General features: G+C 39.3%; 2 protein-coding genes and 1 long non-coding RNA gene across 6 annotated transcripts in view; 1 reads left to right on the forward strand and 2 right to left on the reverse strand.

Moving 5' to 3' along the window:
- LOC148075772 (putative E3 ubiquitin-protein ligase HERC6) lies at positions 1 to 11143 on the reverse strand. 2 transcript variants are annotated; one of them, XM_087795436.1, is made up of 23 exons: positions 10904 to 11143; positions 9917 to 10064; positions 9774 to 9850; positions 8424 to 8651; positions 8268 to 8359; positions 8080 to 8207; positions 7864 to 8018; positions 6780 to 6835; positions 6565 to 6656; positions 6441 to 6500; positions 6240 to 6336; positions 5971 to 6151; positions 5741 to 5886; positions 4710 to 4826; positions 4546 to 4644; positions 4327 to 4455; positions 2621 to 2752; positions 2375 to 2541; positions 2243 to 2309; positions 2116 to 2186; positions 1766 to 1949; positions 959 to 1061; positions 1 to 885 (listed from the first exon to the last, which is right to left on the reverse strand). In XM_087795436.1, exons 1-23 carry the CDS (start codon positions 11121 to 11123, stop codon positions 644 to 646), a joined length of 2991 nt encoding a protein of 996 aa, XP_087651562.1. In that variant the 5' UTR covers positions 11124 to 11143; the 3' UTR covers positions 1 to 643. The 2 variants fall into 2 exon arrangements, with proteins under 2 accessions (XP_087651562.1, XP_087651561.1); XM_087795435.1 differs by having other exon boundaries at positions 4327 to 4473.
- Positions 11010 to 18520, forward strand: part of LOC148075773 (uncharacterized) — a 24146-nt gene continuing 16635 nt past the window's right edge. The window contains exon 1 of the long non-coding RNA XR_015711846.1: positions 11010 to 11145. This is a non-coding gene — a long non-coding RNA (uncharacterized LOC148075773). The remainder of the gene's footprint in view (positions 11146 to 18520) is intronic.
- dock10 (dedicator of cytokinesis 10) overlaps positions 13420 to 18520 on the reverse strand; it is a 59153-nt gene continuing 54052 nt past the window's right edge. For 2 of the 3 annotated variants that reach the window (XM_087795430.1, XM_087795429.1), the window contains exons 48-57: positions 18256 to 18362; positions 18055 to 18177; positions 17456 to 17569; positions 16646 to 16792; positions 16324 to 16534; positions 16067 to 16257; positions 15895 to 15995; positions 15693 to 15831; positions 14251 to 14323; positions 13420 to 14132 (exon numbers count right to left, since the gene is read on the reverse strand). In XM_087795430.1, the coding sequence (XP_087651556.1) occupies positions 14074 to 14132; positions 14251 to 14323; positions 15693 to 15831; positions 15895 to 15995; positions 16067 to 16257; positions 16324 to 16534; positions 16646 to 16792; positions 17456 to 17569; positions 18055 to 18177; positions 18256 to 18362 (1265 nt within the window). In that variant the 3' untranslated portion in view covers positions 13420 to 14073. The remainder of the gene's footprint in view (positions 14133 to 14250; positions 14324 to 15692; positions 15832 to 15894; positions 15996 to 16066; positions 16258 to 16323; positions 16535 to 16645; positions 16793 to 17455; positions 17570 to 18054; positions 18178 to 18255; positions 18363 to 18520) is intronic. The other variant, XM_087795431.1, reaches the window with a different exon arrangement.

An 18520-nucleotide genomic window follows, 5' to 3' on the forward strand; every position in this document is an offset into this window, starting at 1 on the left:
TGGTGAGTGATAGAAGACAAAACATTTTATTTTTAATGTTTGTTAGTTCAAGAAAAAGTCACATATTTGCTTGTATAATAAATCCTTTAAATTAAAAACATTTTCAGGCCAGTCGACAAGAAGATTGAATTAAATGTCAAAATGTAAATGCTTTTTGTAAAACAAAATAAAATTGACTGACCAACTAACTTAATGATCTCAAATTGAAACTATTGATTCTGCAATTATTGTTTTTTCTTCACGTACGGGTACATGAGAGCCAAGTATGAATTGACGACCTGATGGTATATATAAATACACACTTATCTATATGGCTTAAGGGAAATACACAGAAATATGTCTATAAACGAGAAAATGCGTGTATCAATATACATATATTTCTAAATGAGTATTCCTGATCACTCTGTAACCAAATGGTCTTTTCCCTCCTTATTTAATCCCTCCTTTAATTTCAATTACACGCTGGGAAATTTGGGGATGTGGTGAATACTTAACCCCGCCCCCTTTGTAAAAGCACTTTCTAATTATTTTGACGGACAGGTGGGAGCCTCTAAACAGGAGACACGAGTTCCGTTCTAGATTTTGCAGAACTTTCAAAGCAAACTTCTACTAAAAAAAAATGTAACTTGAAAGCGAATCTGATTCACACGTTGCTGTTTGATCTGGCATGAGGATCTGAACCTTTCTTTGTCGACAAAGCCACAAGAAGCCATTTGCGCATCAGCTTTCCAGCTTTCTTCCTGCTGTAGATAGGAAGCAGCAGAAGACAATGGCAGATGAGCGCCTGTGGACAATGGATGTCGTCGGAATCTTGCAGGACTGCCACTTTCATCTGGACAGCTTTCATCCCCTTGAAGTGGACGCGTTCCGAACCAGTAACAAACCCTACAAACAAAACGACGAAACTTGTCAAAGAGCCTCATTAAGTGTCGATCGTTAGAGGTTTCATTCTACTTGCAGAGAAATTTCTTCTTTTCTTCTGGGGTCAGACTCTCGAAAACCTTCCAGAAGGTGATGATGTTCGGGTGCTCAGCGTGGTACTCCCCTTCATACCGCGTGTTCTGGGTCGAAACAGTGCTTAACCTGTTATTCCACTGCATTTACTTGGAGCGTGTAGTGGCAAGAATATGGCGATACTATATGTATCACAATACAGGGGCAACGATAGAATATGTTGGAATACTGTAGGAACGAGTATATATTTGTACTATTGTCCGAGTACTTGACTCTGGTGTTGCAGAATTTACAGATCACATGACTCTTGAAGTCATAACTGCTTTCATTTCTATGGACAAAATAGGTACAGACATCATCTTTAAAATCTGCTGGAGTGGACTGTATCCTCTCGTCCTCAGTCACATCTGTAATCTCACAGGATTTTGTTCTTCCTCTAGCCGTGGTGGATATTATGACTAACTAGGAGTTTAATTGCAAAAAAAAGGAAAGCGCTGTGAATATTAACTGTAGATATACAATTGAATTATTTAATTTTCACTTTATTGTAATGAAAACCAAAAAATAGCTATGATAAAAAAAAATAATAAGAAAGAAAAATGATACCTTGCTGTTAAATATTACGTAGCCCAGGAGGTGACATGGGTGTAATTATTTTTAAAATCTCTAAATACGTGAATCACGAGATTAACATTTTATTTCATCCATGTCAACTCCAGGGCTACATACAATATCAATACAGAATCTTGACAAAATAATTGCGATATTTAAGTGTACCCGATATTTCTTGACACCCCTAGTATTTACTGACCTGCTTAAACGTCACCCAGTCGTAATCCTCTATTCCCACCATCACAGTCTTCAGCTCCTCCGGCTGGAACAGCGCCACCACGTGAAAGTCGCACACTTTGTAGAAGCCTCTCTTGAACTCCTCGAACACTCGTTCCACAGACTTGTTGAAAGCGTGGTCGATATACGCGGCGACAAACGCTTTCCTGTGGAGAGCAGGACACAAGTTGTGTTACTACACGAGAGCCTAAAACAAAGATCGGTTTGTTAGGAAGAGAGATCTCATGTTAGACGGCAGCGCCCCAAGGCACTGTCCTCACCCAGCGTAAACTTCTTAGTTCAGGAGGAAATCTTCAAATGTTTAAGACTCACTTGTTGGTTTGTGTGACACGTTTTTGGGGGTCTTTTGGATCGAGGGCCACTCTCTCCCCACCCCAGAACATCTGCGGAAAAGACGTAATGAAGCAACTGGACAATCAAAACGTATGGATGGACGCACAGTGAAGGGTGTCGCCATCTCTTGAAGTGTCTCTGCGTCGTAGTCGTGCAAGATGCAACGTAGTCCCCTGAAGACACACAAAGAGTCTTCAATGACTGTTTAAATAGATGACCAGTGTGTTGCTCGACTCACTCTCCAACCACAGGTTCGTACTCCATCAGGTCGTCAAGTGTGAGCTTGATGCCGCGCAGCTTCTTGAAAAGGGCGAGTGGGAACGGCAGGTCTATGATGTGGTGGTTATAGACCGCCAGGCCACAGAGAACCCCGAACAAGAAGTACTTCTTCTCCTCTTCTTTTGGCTTTTTGTGTGGAGATATAAAAGTAAGAACAATGAGTAACACAACGTTCACTTTCATAGCAACAACAGTTTTGTCCTACTTTTGGCGGGAACCACGCCACTTTCCCGCTGTCGTTGTACATGTACATGTTCGACTTCAGGTCTGTAAAGATGTCGTGGAAGAAGTCCTTTATGTTGACGTTTGACAAAATCCTGTCCTCCACAAACACGACCTGAGAGAAACCAGCGGCTCTTCAATAGATCGCTCGGTGTGTTGTTGTTTTTATCTTAAACTGTAGGGTTTGTGTTCAGTTTATGATGACTAGAGATGGTTAAATCTAATATTCTGGATCAGTATCTGGTTTGACAAGGACATGAATTGCAACGTAGAAAATAGGGATGTGAAGAACATCACAACATTTTTTCACGACGCCATGAGGCTGTTGAGAGACTCAAGGTGGAAAAAAAAATTGTTCCAGTCGGTCTCTAACACAAAGTGTGATCACATCTTCAGAGTTGTTTTTTTTTTAACTGCGCCCCCTTCAGGAGAAGAGCAGAGAATGTTGTTTTCTCTCAACCCACCCCAAACTTGTTGCCTTGGTGATTGTCTCGAGTGTCTTTTCCACTTCATCACAAAATAAATCCTGTTTCGTTTAGACAAAATTCCGTTTTTGTTTCGACATTACTGGCAGAAAACTTGTTTCTGATTCTAACGATATTTTATCAAATTTGTTCATTCAATTGTTTTGCTTTAAAATCACATTTTATATCATAGTTATTTTATGGTTTATATTAAATAACATCTATGTTGAATACAATCATTTGATTTTAAAATGGCTGCTATTATTACCTACCCTTAAGGAACAATGAAACCCTGAGAGTTCCTAGCTATGACTGAGGACAAGAGGATACAGTCGACTCCTGCAGTTTTTAAAGTTGATGTTTGGATATATTTTAGTTTTCAAACAAATTAGAGCAGTTACAAGTTTGTCAAGACTCATCTGGTCTGCAATGTTAGAGTCAAGTACCTGACAATACTACAAATATATTGTTGTACCTACAGTATCTTAATATATCGAATATCTCTTCTCATTCTCCCTGTATCGTGAAACGTATCCAATCACCAGATTCTTGCTAATACACCCCCCTACAGCACTTCATAATCCTTTTCTAAAACTAAGCTTTTTGGGCAAACATAGTGTAAATACAGCCTGTTCATATGAGATACTTGGACTTTTATTTTATTTTACCCTTTTTAAGTTACCAGAAAGAGAAAACCAAAAACTAAGTTATTATCTTTTCTTGCAAATAAATATACATGCAGTACGTGGCAACAGAGGAGCCACGACATTGAAGGTACACTTTTCAAGGAATCAAACAATATGATATTTTAATTTGTTTTAATAAAGCCACTGCAATATTGTGTAATATGTTACATTTAAGACGTATTATTTTTGAGGTATCATGATACAGTGTCTTCATTTTGAAAGACCACTAGATGTCGCTCTCAGTTTGAAAATGGTGTCAGGTTTCATTGAATTAGTAGATTAGAGCCAAAGATGACGAAACTGAGAGTGATCTTGTGGTCTTTCAAAAAAAAAAAAACTGTATCATGATACTTCATCAGATGTTTCATGAAGCCTTGGCAACACATCACAAGCGTATTAAATAGAAAACAAACCTATCAAATTCTGTAGTAGTTGTATAGTATATTTAGTATGTAGTAGTATATCCAGACCAAGTGACAAAATTAATTTTATTTCTTGCTTAAATGTGATACTTGATGAGACAATATGAAGGTTTTTACCACAAGTTTCCGTTTGAATGCAGCGTGGTCAGCATGATGCAGCTGTCTGAAGGTGTCCTCAACCAGGTGTTGCCGGCGCAGGGATAGTTGGAAGACTGGGACTCCGGCAGTTTCTAAACCCTTCTCAAACTGTTCAACAAAACCTCTCTGAGATTGTGGAAAACGGTATGAAATATATATAAACATGTTCATTAGTCAGAATTTCAAAATTTGTAGCACCTCTGAGATGAATGCACAGATGTTGAAGATCCCAACTTTACAAGTCAGATCCAACACAAACGGGTATCGGCAAATGATGACGGGTGTGTCTTTGTCATCCTGGGAAAAAGACATTTTAGGAGAAAACTAAAATGGCAAACATCAATCATAATGTTTTTTTTTACCTCTTTGTTTAAGAACTGCAACCACAACTCGACGTCTTTCAAAGGTTTGAGATGTTTGAACTCCTCAACATGAAAACTGCTCAATGGGACTTTATGGGAGTTTCCAGTTTTGTTAGCCTGTTGGGAAAGTGTGTTAAACATGGACAGATACCATGCAAACCTCTTACTGTTGAATGTCCAACAGTTTCAAGATAAAAATGTTGATGCTTGTTTGTTGCTGTTTACTCCATAAAATATTGAGTTTAATAAATATTATTGTGTGTATTATGAGTTATGTGTGTGTCCCTAATAGTTTTATGCTTCAGTTTATTGTAGCTCCTGTTTCCACTCATCTTTGAATACTACTATAACAGCTGATGAGGTATCATGATACAGTGTCTTCATTTTGAAAGACCACTAGATGGCACTCTCAGTTTGGAAGTTTTTCCAAGTGTTATTGAATTAGTAGATCAAAGCAAAAGATTATAAATCAGAGAGACATCTAGTGGTCTTTCTAAATTAAGACACTGTATCATGATTCCTCAGCTGTTTCATGAAGCTTCATCAACAAATCACTAGTGGATGCATATTTGCCCTTTAATCTGCATTTCCAAATAATTTGTCCTCAAGTCATTGTACTCTGGAGTATTCCTGCTGTTCTAATTAAAATACATTTCTATTGAAGACTTTCGCACTAATGATGTGTTGATAAGGTATCATGGTACACTCTTTCCAGTTGAAAGGCCACTAGATGTCACTCTCTTGTTAATAATATTTGAATCTGATCTACTTATTCTACTAAAGTTACATCTAGTGCCCTTTGAAAATGAAGACATTGTATCAAGATACCTCATCAGAGGTTTCATTAACTCATCCCTTTGTGAACGTCTTCAAATAAATGTACTTGGGTATTGAGGGGATTCCAAAATTTTGACTTAATGTTTTGCTCTTCATCAGGTGTTAGGCCAAAGACTATTTGAGGATGTGCATGTGACAATGCAAACCAATGAACATTTACACGGTTTATAATCAATAATGTTCCAAATACTGACTCTGTAAAGTAGCTTGAGCGCATTCAGTAGCACTTTAACAGGAAGGTAATTTAGCTCATCCATCCCCAGAATGTAACCAAGGGTTTGTTTCAACACCAAGAGTTGTTTCATAAACAAGGCAGGCTTGAGTGAACTCCACAGGCGCCCTGAAAAAGAGAGAAGATCAGACATAGCACGGTGTCTAACCATCTGATGGGGTTTTCTAGACTTCAAATAAAACGTTTTCTTACTCAACTTCTCGCTCGTCTTTTCGCTCAATTCATTTATTACTGCAGCCAGAAGAAAAAACTTGGTCTGAACTGCGTCAATGTTTGCCTCAAAAGGGAATAAGAGCAAAAGAATGATGATCTCAGGGGATTGAAGTATTTGTCTTGACCCAAAGAGTTCGTTCAGCATGGGGTAGATGTTCACCTGGAGGAAACACAGCATATTTCTCACATATCAGGAACATTTAATGTGAAAAATATTGAAGACATTTAAATGATTCAAGGATCTTTACTAAGCTCTTCTTCCAGGGTACTTTCAGGAGCTGCCCAATGGTTCGATCAGCAGCCTCAAGATCAACAGTCAGGGCGCCCTCTTCTGGCGGAACAGCGCTGTGAAAATATGAAGTTTTCCCAACCATCAAGTATGTTTTAAAAGATGAAGTATATTCGATGGTATCTTTGTCTCTGGTGCCGTGTTGTAAAGTGGTACTCACTGCTCCTTTGTAAAACTTGAAACAAGGTTAGAACACGAACCAAACATCCAGCCGATCTCGCTGTCGGAGTAAAGCGTAAATGAGTATGAAAGTCATTACGTAGAGAGAAGTGATTTATAAAGACCACTCGGCTTGTTCGTCAGGCGTTTCCATCAAAAACCATTCTTTCAGTTTCCCTTTATGAAGTCGTCCACTAATCTGACGCAGCTCCGGATTCTACAGAGGAGCAGATACAACAAAAGTTGTTGTTCAGTTTGATCAAGTCTAGAAGACACTCAGACAAGAAAACCAGTTCGTAAAGTCAGAGTTGAGGACGCGCTGCTTTTCGTTGGGCGTCACCTGATCTGAAGACGTGAAGACGAAGTTGGAATCCCAGCCGGCTGCAATTTCCAAATCTGGAAGATAAAAGCAAAATTCATTTTATGTGGCCCGCCGGATGGTTGGCTCAAATCGAAGCAGGTACATTTTTATGTAGATATTCTGGAACCTTTAAAGACGCTAATGTTTAAGGTAAGATAAGGAACAAAAGTTATGGATGTCAAAAATGATAGACCTCCAGTAAAATGAATGATGAACAAAAGCTATTTTCTTGGTGAGGGATAATAAAGAAGTACGAACACCAGATATATTTAGCCTCCAAGAATACAAAATATTCATGACTCATACTTCCTGGTAAATAGACATTTTCGGCCAACGATATATATAAAGTCCCTTTATACGATTGGGGTTGACACCCCTGACATAGAAATGTTCCCAGGTGATTCAATATGTGGGCTCAACAGCCTTTTACTGGCATTTTAACATAACAAGATTTCAGTCTTGCTTTAAATTCTTGGTGGTCTTGAACTATTTTTGTGCTCTTTGAACAAGAATAAACAGAGATTCCATTTTAGCAACATCAAATGACTTGGTGATATCATGAGATATATATACAGTATATACTGTATATTCTACCTAGTTTCCTGCGTCAAACAAGTCTTTCTAGATGAGACCGTAAGTGAAGTTGCAGTAACTTATGAGTCTTCATGAAACAGTTATTAATGAATCGTGATACAGTGTCTCCATTTTGAAAGGCCACTAGATGGCACTCTCAGTTTGAAATCATGCCAGGTTTTATTGAATTAGTAGCCAAAGATGGTAAATTAGAGAGCGCCATCTAGTGGTCTTTCGAAATGAAGACACTGTGTCATGATACCTCATCAGCTGTTGTATATATTTCACGTCAACAAGACATTTTCTTTCTATAACTCACTAGTTTGTTTCCCCTGATTCAAACAAATTGAATTCCAAAAATCTACTTTAAATTTTATAATTAACTGTGTATAAGATTTAAAAAGTTCTTATTTGCAAAAGGATTAGATAAAGAACAAAGAGCAACATTACACGTTACTTATTTGATGATTTAAATAGTCACACTACTGACCTTTGGGTACAGCAGCTTCTCCGGCCACAGTCCACGGAAGTTGAACCAGACTTGGAGACAGACTTCCCTCAGATTTGTCACTTCCCATTTGTCCCTTTTCCCCGTCACCGAAGGCCCATACTTGACCCGAGCACCCCAAAACCAACGTGTGACGCCTTGAAAGAAAGCCATTGTTAAATCAAGTTCAAATAAACGACAGAATATTTCAGCTCAAACCTTCCACATGCGATCTGAGAGGCAGGTCCATCCAGACCCTCCACCAAACAAGGTCTCACTTCATCAACCGTGGAGTTGTTCCCAAGTTGACCCTCACTTCCTTTTCCAAAAGTGAACACCTTTCCATCCTGGAAAATTAAATATTTAAGTATCCATCTTTTTTAAATATATCACCTTTGTCCAAAAACCTTGGTCAGTGCTGCTGAGTGAGACTCTCCACAGCTGATGGAGGAGATGCTGAAAGGTCTGAGAGCAGGAACCAGACAAAAGTTGAACCGGCCTAAGACAAAAAAAACCAAAACTTCTCAACATCATTTTAAAACGAGGATCATTTTGCCGTTTACCTGCTTCATCGAGCCTGTTGAGTCCCAGCTGGCCGCGGTCGTTGGCACCGCAGCAGTAGACCAGGCCGGTGAGCGTCAGCACCAGTGTGTGTGCTGCTCCGGCCGAGATCTGGGTCGCCGGGATCCCGATCAGAGCCGTCACCTGGCGCGGCTGGTCCTCTATTGTGACGCTCCTGCCTCGACCCAGTTGACCGTGACTGTTGGAACCCCACGAGAACACATCCCCTCCTGATTTGAAGTAAAAAAAATAAAAAAAGGTTTCATGGAAAGTCCAGGGAGTCGCTGCGTTCACCGTTTGATGGAAAATCAAGCTAATGATGTAGCAACAATGTTTCTTAACGTTGGAACAGTTCAGGTCAGGTTAGGAATCTGAATTAACCCTTTTACTTAAACAAAGAATAGAAACACGTTTTACTTGTACAAGTGAGGGAGAAAAAACACAGAGCTTAGTCGGTCTTATTTATTTCTGAAGCACAGAGCTGTTATGCACATCCTGTTTTATTTTGAGAGTGTTTTCACGTTTTTATATTTCCTGTGCTTTCTTTTGACAGACGCTGGTCTGAGGGTTCTTCCCTTTGATAAGGAGCGTCTCTACCTCGCCAGAGTATTGCATCTCCAGACCAGGTGGGCTTTCCCTTCGCCTTGGATCTGAACTTTGAAAAGAAAGTGGATACTCCTGACATTGTCAGTGGTTTTATTTGCGTGAGTCCTTTTGTCTTTTGTTTAGTCGCCGTCGAGACCCCGATCTCTAGCCGCGCCCTGTCTCCGTCCCGAGTGCCTGTTTTGTTTTTGTTCTCTTTTCTTATTAAGGACCGGTTTGGATTTATTAAAAACTTGTTTAATTATCGCTCAACCCCCTTCAGAGACCTGACATAAAGTCACCTGTTCCTTCGCATTCCTGTCTCACACAAGCATTGATAATTAAATAGTCTTTGGAAAAATTATATTATTTGTGGTAAATTTCATAAACATACTTTAGCTTACTACTACTACTACTTACTACTTACTACTGCAAGTTAAAATGCTTCATCTCTTTAAGTGCCTTGAGACTGAAAGCTATAATGTAGAAATATGTACTTACAGTCTTATTGAGTTAACAACATGTATTTATAAATAATAAAAAGTCATGAATAGGAGGTCGTTTTTCATAATCAATTCCTGCAACAAAAACTACTTCTTCATCTCAGGATTGAAAGTTACAAACAGATGTTGAACCCCCTGGTTATTAAGAATTGTTATGGAGTTTACTTAAGGCGTGATTAAATGAACGGCTTAAGTAAACCCAAAGCTTTATCAGTCGTGTACCGAAGACACTGATCTATTAAAGAATCGTGTTACACGAAAACAAACCTTCAGTTAAAGCGAGGGAGTGGGAGTCTCCACACGTCAACTGGACCACTGGGATCGATGTGATCATGGATACATGGCTAGCAAAAAAAAAAGAAAGTCAATATTATCCAAAACAAGCAACATCAATGTCGATAACAAGTCACCTCGGCGTGTTACTGAACAGCCATTTGTGCGGCAAGATTCCAAGCTGTCCCTCTTTACTGGCCCCCCAGCTGTACACTCTGCCGCACGTCGTCGCTGCCACACAGTGATTCCGACCACAGGCTATGGTGGCAATGACTTCTGGGATTTCTTTTTTACAAACAAAATAATTGGTAAGATTTTTTTTTTTTTTTTTAGCAAATGGCAAAATGTTGGATTTTGATTCTACTACAACATGACACAAAAAAAAAGCAAAACGAATTCTATGGTAAAAAAAAAAAAATCATATTTACATAAAAGAATCTATAATATTTAATATGACTTTACTACGGTGGCTGGGAAGAAAAAAACAAACAAATAAAACGTAAAAAAATATTTACAAACTTCTTAAAATTAGATTTTAATTTCAAGTTGGCAAGAATCGAAACTTGTACGGATGGATCTTGATATGTCGGTTCAGAAATAGAATATATATTCCATAAATATGTTTTATCGCGTTTTATAAATATTAATATAAACTGTGTTTCACCACGCATTATAAAAAAAATGTAAAAAATAATAATTTTCGGCACCGAGTATTTAAATTTGTTTAGCGATTCTGAGAATTCTTAAAAACGTTCCATAAAAGTAAATAGAAAGTTTTACAATAATGTATCTCTCGATGATATGTTGAGAAGGAATATTTCCAGACGCACTTGAACTACCCAGAGAGAAGGTTCTAGACGAGGTTCCAGAGAAACGAAACTGATCGTACGATCAACGATAACGTGAAACAAATACATGATCACACTTTCAGAAACTATTCAAACGAGATCATAACAGAAAAAAACACTCGGGGAAACTCTAAAACTTTACAAAACTCGTGGATTAAAATAAGTTTCACTTCATGTGGAGAATAAATATTTCCAGACGCACTTGAACTAACCACCGCAGGGCCAGTTCGGTTCCCGAGAAACGAAAGTAAAACCTGTTCATATTTGGACTGATACCTGGTCGTGTTTGGTCATCTTCAACCCCCAGTTGTCCGTGAGAGTTGTCTCCTCTGGAGAGCAACGTTCCGTCCCGGGTGAGGATGAGGGTGTGTCGCTCCCCGCAGCTGATGAGGGTCACCTCATGCTGGGGCCCCCAGGACCAGGGTCTGGGTCCACCTGAGGTCTTCTTGGGTCCTAACTGTTCGCTGGAATTGTTCCCCCAACAGAAGACCTCCATGATGACGACTGACAAGATCCAGGTAGACCGGGGTAGGGGGGGTAAATTTAAAGTGACGTGTGATGTGGGGGCGGGGCCTTAAAATGACGCTTTAGTTGAACTTCAGGAGGGCAGTGATGTTTGACTGAAGCTGTTTTACTAATAATAACGCACAACTGTACAATGCAATACAAACATTCGAATTCCGAAATAATTCGCTTTTCAAATAACAAAATTGTTAGAATATTCCCATTTTCTATAACTCATTCTACCTGTAGTTCGGATCATAAACACCTCAGTAATTATTTAGTTTTCATTTCTCGATTTAAATCAATAATTACATGTATATATGCCCACTTTATTAAACGAGTCATTTTATTTTTATTTAATGTGTTCCATTTGTATAATGTATGCAGTACAACAAAAAAAATCGTGTTTTTTTTCTAACACTTCTGGCAATAAACATTTTCTAATTTTCATGATATTATTGTGATTTTTTCTCTTAACAAAACATGTAATATAATAAAATATATAAATATATGTTAATTGTAATATAAGAGGGTTTTGTGGTCTTAATTGTAACATTAAAGTAGCCAATCAGCGTTGTCATGTATCGTCGGACCAGGAAATGGAAGAAACGGAAAGTGAAAAGGTTTCAGAAGATTATCTTTTTGTCAATATAAATGTTTTATGTGTGGTAAAAAGTATCATGTAAACGTTCTGTTGACGTTTCTTTAACCCATAAAAAATAGTTTAAAGAGACATTCGCAAATGGAGCGTGTGACGTCATCACGTAGGAAGCGTTGTACCTACACCGTAAATTACCGAGTACACACGAGTGACAACCGAAACGTATTTAAGGTGCAATAATAAGGAAACAGACAAGGACAAACTAATCAAATTATTGCTTGATAAAAGAGAAAAAGATTAATTACACAATAAAAAATAAAAGTATAAATACGTGGGTGAATTAATATAAAAAATTCGAAACAAATAAATGATTTCTGGTGATATTTTTACCATAAATTGTTCATATAAGGTTAAACAGTTAAACAAGAAGTATCACAATAAAAATATAAGGATAGTGGTTAAAAGACCAAAAAGACCATTGCATTGCATCCCTCAGTCTGAGTATCAGATTGAAGAGCTACGACTTTTATGCCTCCCTTTTTGTGAGTATCTGGGAGGAAATTCATCTTGTCACCTTCACCTCGGTAAATAAACCGTAAGCGAAGCTCTGCTGGAGGGCGAAGCATGCATGAAGTATTGCCTCGATTAATGGAGCTTGTGCTAGCACAACATGCTAACTGCTGTTTGGCTGGTCTCTTGGTTCTCATCCTCTCATCCTTGTTGTTGTCAACGATGAAGGTGTTAGATTAAAAATTATTATACACTAAACGTATACGCCATACTTCAATTAATGCTAAAAGATAATCAAAATATAAAGTATAAATTACTCGCTTGATCTAAGAGCTTATGCGTTTGAATACACATTCACAATCAACATTTTACTCAGACTGATTTACACTGTTTCAAGACAAGCTTGAAACAGAATTAGAGACATGACACCGGTTAAAAAACGTCTGTTTGTCTGCCTTTTCACTGCTTGGGTCTTGGATCAAAGAACGAATGACGGGGGCCTGGAAGACGGAGGCCGATCCGTTAAAGGCGATAATATTTTTATTTTGGAAACGTCCTCGATAACACAGAACAATGTGATAGGACCCTGGCTATGAGTGAAAAGATTGAATTTCAATTCAGATCGTAAGGAATCCCTAGGGAGGAGCGAAACGAAAACTAGAAGAGACTCTTGATTCAGAAATCCTTGCTAAAAAGAAAGGACATCTCATCGTCCAAAAAAAAAAAGTTACAATCATAGCCATGATATTTAAAATTTCAACATTTTAAATGTTTCCATCATCGTATCGAGAAAACCATTCGCAGCTAATACAGAGTTCTTGTCATGTACATCATTTTAGACTTAGACACAGTGGAGTCAAATTCTGGCTTCCAAGGGGTTGAAGTAATAACAGTTGGAGTTGTTGTTACCAAAGTAGTTTCTGGGTCCGATTCGTTTGGAGGAGCCTGTGTTCGTCGAAGGAAAACCACAGATTTACTCGGCGCTTCGGAACCAACGTCTCAACGCGCAATGTTGACCGGCGTCTCCGTCATGAAATCTCTAACGTTGATCGTTTGTTTCGGACAAGAGTGAGTCTTTTCCTCACACACCACTGACGTAGAAACAACTCACTGTTTTTCTAGTTCAACTCAAATTTCACCGACTTGAACACTTGAAAAAAATGGATTCGACACTTCAGACATTAACAAAATTTTATTTAAATTGTTATACATAAATCTTCAGTTTTGTTTGTTTTTTGTTTTTTTTTCAGCTAAACAAATATTTATATATTGTATATTTTATTAAAAAAAACAAATGTTCAAAACATTTTTAAATATTAATATTTCTTATGTACAATTGAAAACGGGAAATAATAACAATTGAAAAGCCATTTGAGTGATAAAAACGTTACAAAACGTAACTTCCGTCTGAAAAACCGGCTGATATTTCTGTTAGCGCGAGTACAAATGTGGAGCTGCTCTACATTCAAGCAGGAGAGGTGGGATCGTCCCCGCAAGGGGTCTTGCTTTTGCCAGAACCAGGAAAAAACACCAGTGTGATGAAGCACCTCGGTGAGGTCGCCGGTCTCTAAGGACGACTAAAGAGAAATCCCGTCTGGAAATAACTTTCAGGAAGCAAATTTCTAAAGCAAAATCCAAGCAAAATTCTGGGAACCCAAAACAAACAAGCAGGTCTGGTCTCTACTGAAGATATTACACATTCAACAACAGGACGACAGACTACCACGACCACATTCTACACCCTGAACTTCACTATACTGTTCCAACAATCTGAAGCCACAGTCGAAGGCTCCGCCTGGCATCTGTTAACATCAACGAGCGTCCGCTGATTCTATTGGCCGTTCAGAAGCCGCTGTGTCGCTCCGTTCCTGGCTGTCTTGTGTGTGGAATCTAGACACAAGAGACCAAAACATGCAAGTTAAATGAGCACAAAATGACACGACCCACTTTTTTGATTTGATGTATGTCACGAAAGAAGGAGATGAAATGATGGAGAGACAAGTCATACCAGTCTTAGAAAGAGTGGAAAGAGAGCTGTTAGAGAGAGAAGTGGTGCTGGAGGCAAGAACACTTCGTTGCAGCTGAAAGCAGAGAAAGTGACATGAGGTGACAGAAGCAACAACATCACAACAAAGGCCGTTCAATGATGAGCGTTGACTTTGAAATGTATCTGAGTTATGATGACTGATGAGTCTTGGCATTAGTTTTCATTGAAAGATTATGATCGTCGTGTTTACTGGAACAACTAGTGGCTGTGGTTAGCTGTGATATCATTTTAGCAACATTTTAAAATAATGACAAAAAAAGGGATAAAAAAAACAAAAATATCTTACAGTAATGAAAATGTATTTCAGAGTTGACTGTGAAAATGACATTAAACTCGGTTATACCATTCTCATTATTATCGTTATATCATTATCTAAAATCATTGGTTTTATGAAATGATTTGCAACTTTGTCATGTGATGACTTAAGTTGTTTACCGCAGCAGGTCAGAGATATTTTTACACGTTGTCTTTTCATGATGGAAACGAATGCAGAGAGGATTAGTGGAAATGTACAGAGAAAATGGAGGAAATGCACGAACACTGGGGGGCGCCAGAAACAAATATTCTCAAACTTACGTTGTGCAGCTGTGCATTCATCCATCCATCAATCCATCCATCTATTCTTTGATTCATCCATCCATCCATCCTTTCAGTGATCCATCCATCCATCGACCCATCCATCCATACACCTACCCACAAAACAAGCCATCATCCATCCACCCATGGACAAGACGATCCAGCCATTCAGTGATCCATCCATCCATCCAAACCATCCATCCATCCATCCATCCATCCATCCATCCATCCATCCATCCATCCATCCATCCATCCATCCATCCATCCATCCATCCATCCATCCATCCATCCATCCATCCATCCATCCATCCATCCATCCATCCATCCATCCATCCACCTACACACAAAACTATCCATCCTTCCATCCATTCAGTGATACATACATACATACATACACCGAAACCATTCATCCATCCATCCGTCCGTCCGTCCATCCATCCATCCATCCATCCATCCATCCATCCATCCATCCATCCATCCATCCATCCATCCATTCATCCATCCATCCATCCATCCATCCACCTACACACAAAACTATCCATCCATTCAGTGATACATACATACATACATACACCGAAACCATTCATCCATCCATCCGTCCGTCCATCCATCCATCCATCCGTCCGTCCGTCCGTCCATCCATCCATCCATCCATCCATCCATCCATCCATCCATCCATCCATCCATCCATCCATCCATCCATCCATCCATCCATCCATCCACCCACCCATCCATCCATCAATCCATCCATCCATCCATCCATCCAGACAACAAATCCATCCGAATGTAAATCCTGGTCCAGTTGAGATGTGCCACAAAAGTAAGACCTGTTCGTTCATGATGCCAGACAGCTCTGTCAGCATGTCCCGGTAGTGAGCTCTCATCTCCTCCTGGTACTCCAGCTGGTCCTCCTTGATCAGGCGTTCATTAACGTCCAGCGCCTGACCACAGGCTTCTGCAAACTGCCTACATGGGGCAAAAAAAGGTCTTAATACAGTTCTTCGGTGAGAGACGTCCTAGAGGTCCTACCTGAAAATCTCCTTCAGCAGCTTCACTTGGTTGTCGGGATATTTCTTGGCATTCTTCTCCTCTAAAAACGCTCTGGCGTACGCCATCGGGCCTGCATTCACCTGCGAGTGCACAGGCACATGGTTGTGAGGCCAAACGATGTCTGCTGTCCAGACTCTGTAGAGGTACACACCTTGACGCTCACGCTGCCCTGCAGTTTGAGCTGCAGCCGGATCATGTCCACCTCCTCCATGTTGCAGAGATAGTTGAGCTCAGACACCTTCCGAGACATCTCATCGATGGCTACTTCAATGGGGTTCATCTCCGTGCTCTGCTGCTCCACCACCTGGATGCGCTTTTTCAGGTACGGGAAGCTGAAACTGGCTAGAGAGAGAGAGAGAGAAAAACATGATGTTACTGTAACATTTTCAAAGGTTAAGATTGTCTCACTCGTCAAGATGGTGCGTCTCTTGCACTGCTCCTCCACGTCTCCGTGTTTCTTCCCCGACAGCGTGAACGGCGTCTCAAAGACGAAGCGGTTGATGTTGTGGTGTCTCTCGAAATCTGTCCTCTTGTCGTGCTGCTCCTTCTGGTCGAAGTAGGGCAGCACGTATGTGACCTGGATGTAGGCGAACTTGGGGTCCAAGTCTTTGGGATTCACCTGAAAAATCATTTGCGTGAGTCAAAAGGCCACAACTTTGCCCCTGTATGTCCTATAGGATTGATTGAAGTTTTTTTACACACTTCATTGACAATTTTTTATTTTCGTCACCTTATTGGAGTCCTGGATCATTTTGACATTGTCGGCCCCAAACTTGTCTGAGTAGAGTTTCAGTAATCTCTGGGAGATTTCCGAGAGTCCAGTGAGCTTCGGTTCTTTGTAGATGAACTCTTTACTTTCCTCCTCTTCAAAGAAACCCTGCAAGAACACAAACCACTTATTGGGGTGCACGTATGTCTCTGACATCAGTGGTTAGTTCTCAGCAACAACACACAAGTTAACGGAGTGAAGATAAGGGATAACATTTTTGGCACCACCTGAGTCAAGGTGAAGAAATGGTACTGCTCTGTGGTATTAAAAGATAACGGATTAACGGATCACTGCAAGCTTGAGAAAACTTCTTTAAGGGGGAACCATGTTAATAGCGGTTAGTGATGTTTTAATGAAGCTTCATGAAACATCTGATGAGGTATCATGATACAGTGTGGCACTCTGAACTGGATCAGAGACAAAGAGTACAAATCAGAGAGTGCCATCTAGTGGTGTTTCAAAATGAAGACACTGTATCATGATACCTCATGAGTTGTTTCATGAGGCCTCAACAACACATCACTAATAGAGGTCATAGGTGAGGAAAGGATCAGAGAGAGCGAAAGGAAGACACACAACTTACCGCAATCTTTATTGAGAATATTATTTAAGGTACAAGAAAGAGAGAAAAGAATAACAGAATTTAAAGACACTAGCTTTTATGTTTAAAAAAATATCTCTTTCTAAAATGTGTCTGATTTGAATGTTGTTTGTGTGAAATTGTACTTAAAGGTCAGTGTCTGTTAAGATAGACACAGAAGAGCGTCTCACCTGTCCATAGAAAGCGACGCGGTAATAGCGACCAAACAGCCTCTTCTCTGAGTTCACCACCTCCGTCACCTTCAGGTAGGAGCGGTGGATGTCGTAGTACAGCTCCGACAGCCTCTGTGAGAATGAAAAGAAAGAAACAACGCACAAATTATGATTTAAAGTTAAACATGATGATAAAACTAAGGATGTTGTACTATGTGATTAATAGAGATGATATAATTACAGTTATAATTATGTATTTTTTACACAAATTATTGCTTCTTTTTTATCTTTATTTTAAATCTTAAAACTGAGTTTTTCAGATTTTAAAGTAGCTATTTGAACTGCCCTTTAAATAGACCTTGTGATTTCCTTTTTCTGATTATTACAACAAAAACAAGGAAATAGTCACCACTGCTGGTGAAAACTAAAGGTTGCACCTGGGAAACACTGCCACAATAATGAATGTAAATAGAAAAAAAAAGAAGGAGTAAAGGGCTTTTGTCAATCATTTTGGGAGAGATTAAAAATAGATTAATCTGATTAATTAAATAGAGAACATTATAACGCTTATCTCACTCTTACTTAAAAATACCTAGACAGCAGGAGATACAACCCACCTTGAAATCCCTCCTCTTCTCAAAGACGACGATCACAGGCTTGTTGATGTCAGCGATGAGCTCATAGCGCTCGGATTTCCAGAGATAGTCCACGCAGAGTTCCAGTTGTTCCACTAGTGTGTCCTGAGAACGAAGATGTGAAAAGTTCCGGGGTTGATTCAAGATCTTAACTTAAATGAGGTAAAGAAGAAAGACACACACCTCAGTATACGGCGTGTCTTGTGTTCCAGTGTCTTCCTTCATGGCACCTTCTTCTTCAACGTTTGGACTTATGCACATGAACGCCGCCCAGCCCAATGAAAATGAAGCTGGAGTTTGAAATAAACTCTTTTAATTCACAAAATATTTTTAATTACTTTGGATAAATACATTTATTCACATTTCTATCTATTTTATGAGTTATTTTCTCTAATGTTAACAACTGTTAATAAAAATAAGCCATCACAATAAAGCTGTTAATGTTTAT

Source organism: Callionymus lyra, chromosome 7, assembly GCF_982586985.1.
Source record: "Callionymus lyra chromosome 7, fCalLyr1.hap1.1, whole genome shotgun sequence".
NCBI classification, from domain to species: Eukaryota; Metazoa; Chordata; class Actinopteri; order Syngnathiformes; family Callionymidae; genus Callionymus; species Callionymus lyra.

What these genes read in the sequence shown, in the direction of transcription:
- LOC148075772 (XM_087795435.1), bottom strand. Translation starts at nt 11,123, where the DNA reads ATGGAGGTCTTCTGTTGGGGGAACAATTCCAGCGAACAGTTAGGACCC. An exon ending in TCAAGTTTTACAAAGGAGCA is followed by an intron (nt 6,337 to 6,440) that starts GTGAGTACCACT and finishes ATATTTTCACAG; the next exon opens with CGCTGTTCCGCCAGAAGAGG. An exon ending in TCTGTGCATTCATCTCAGAG is followed by an intron (nt 4,474 to 4,545) that starts GTGCTACAAATT and finishes CCACAATCTCAG; the next exon opens with AGAGGTTTTGTTGAACAGTT.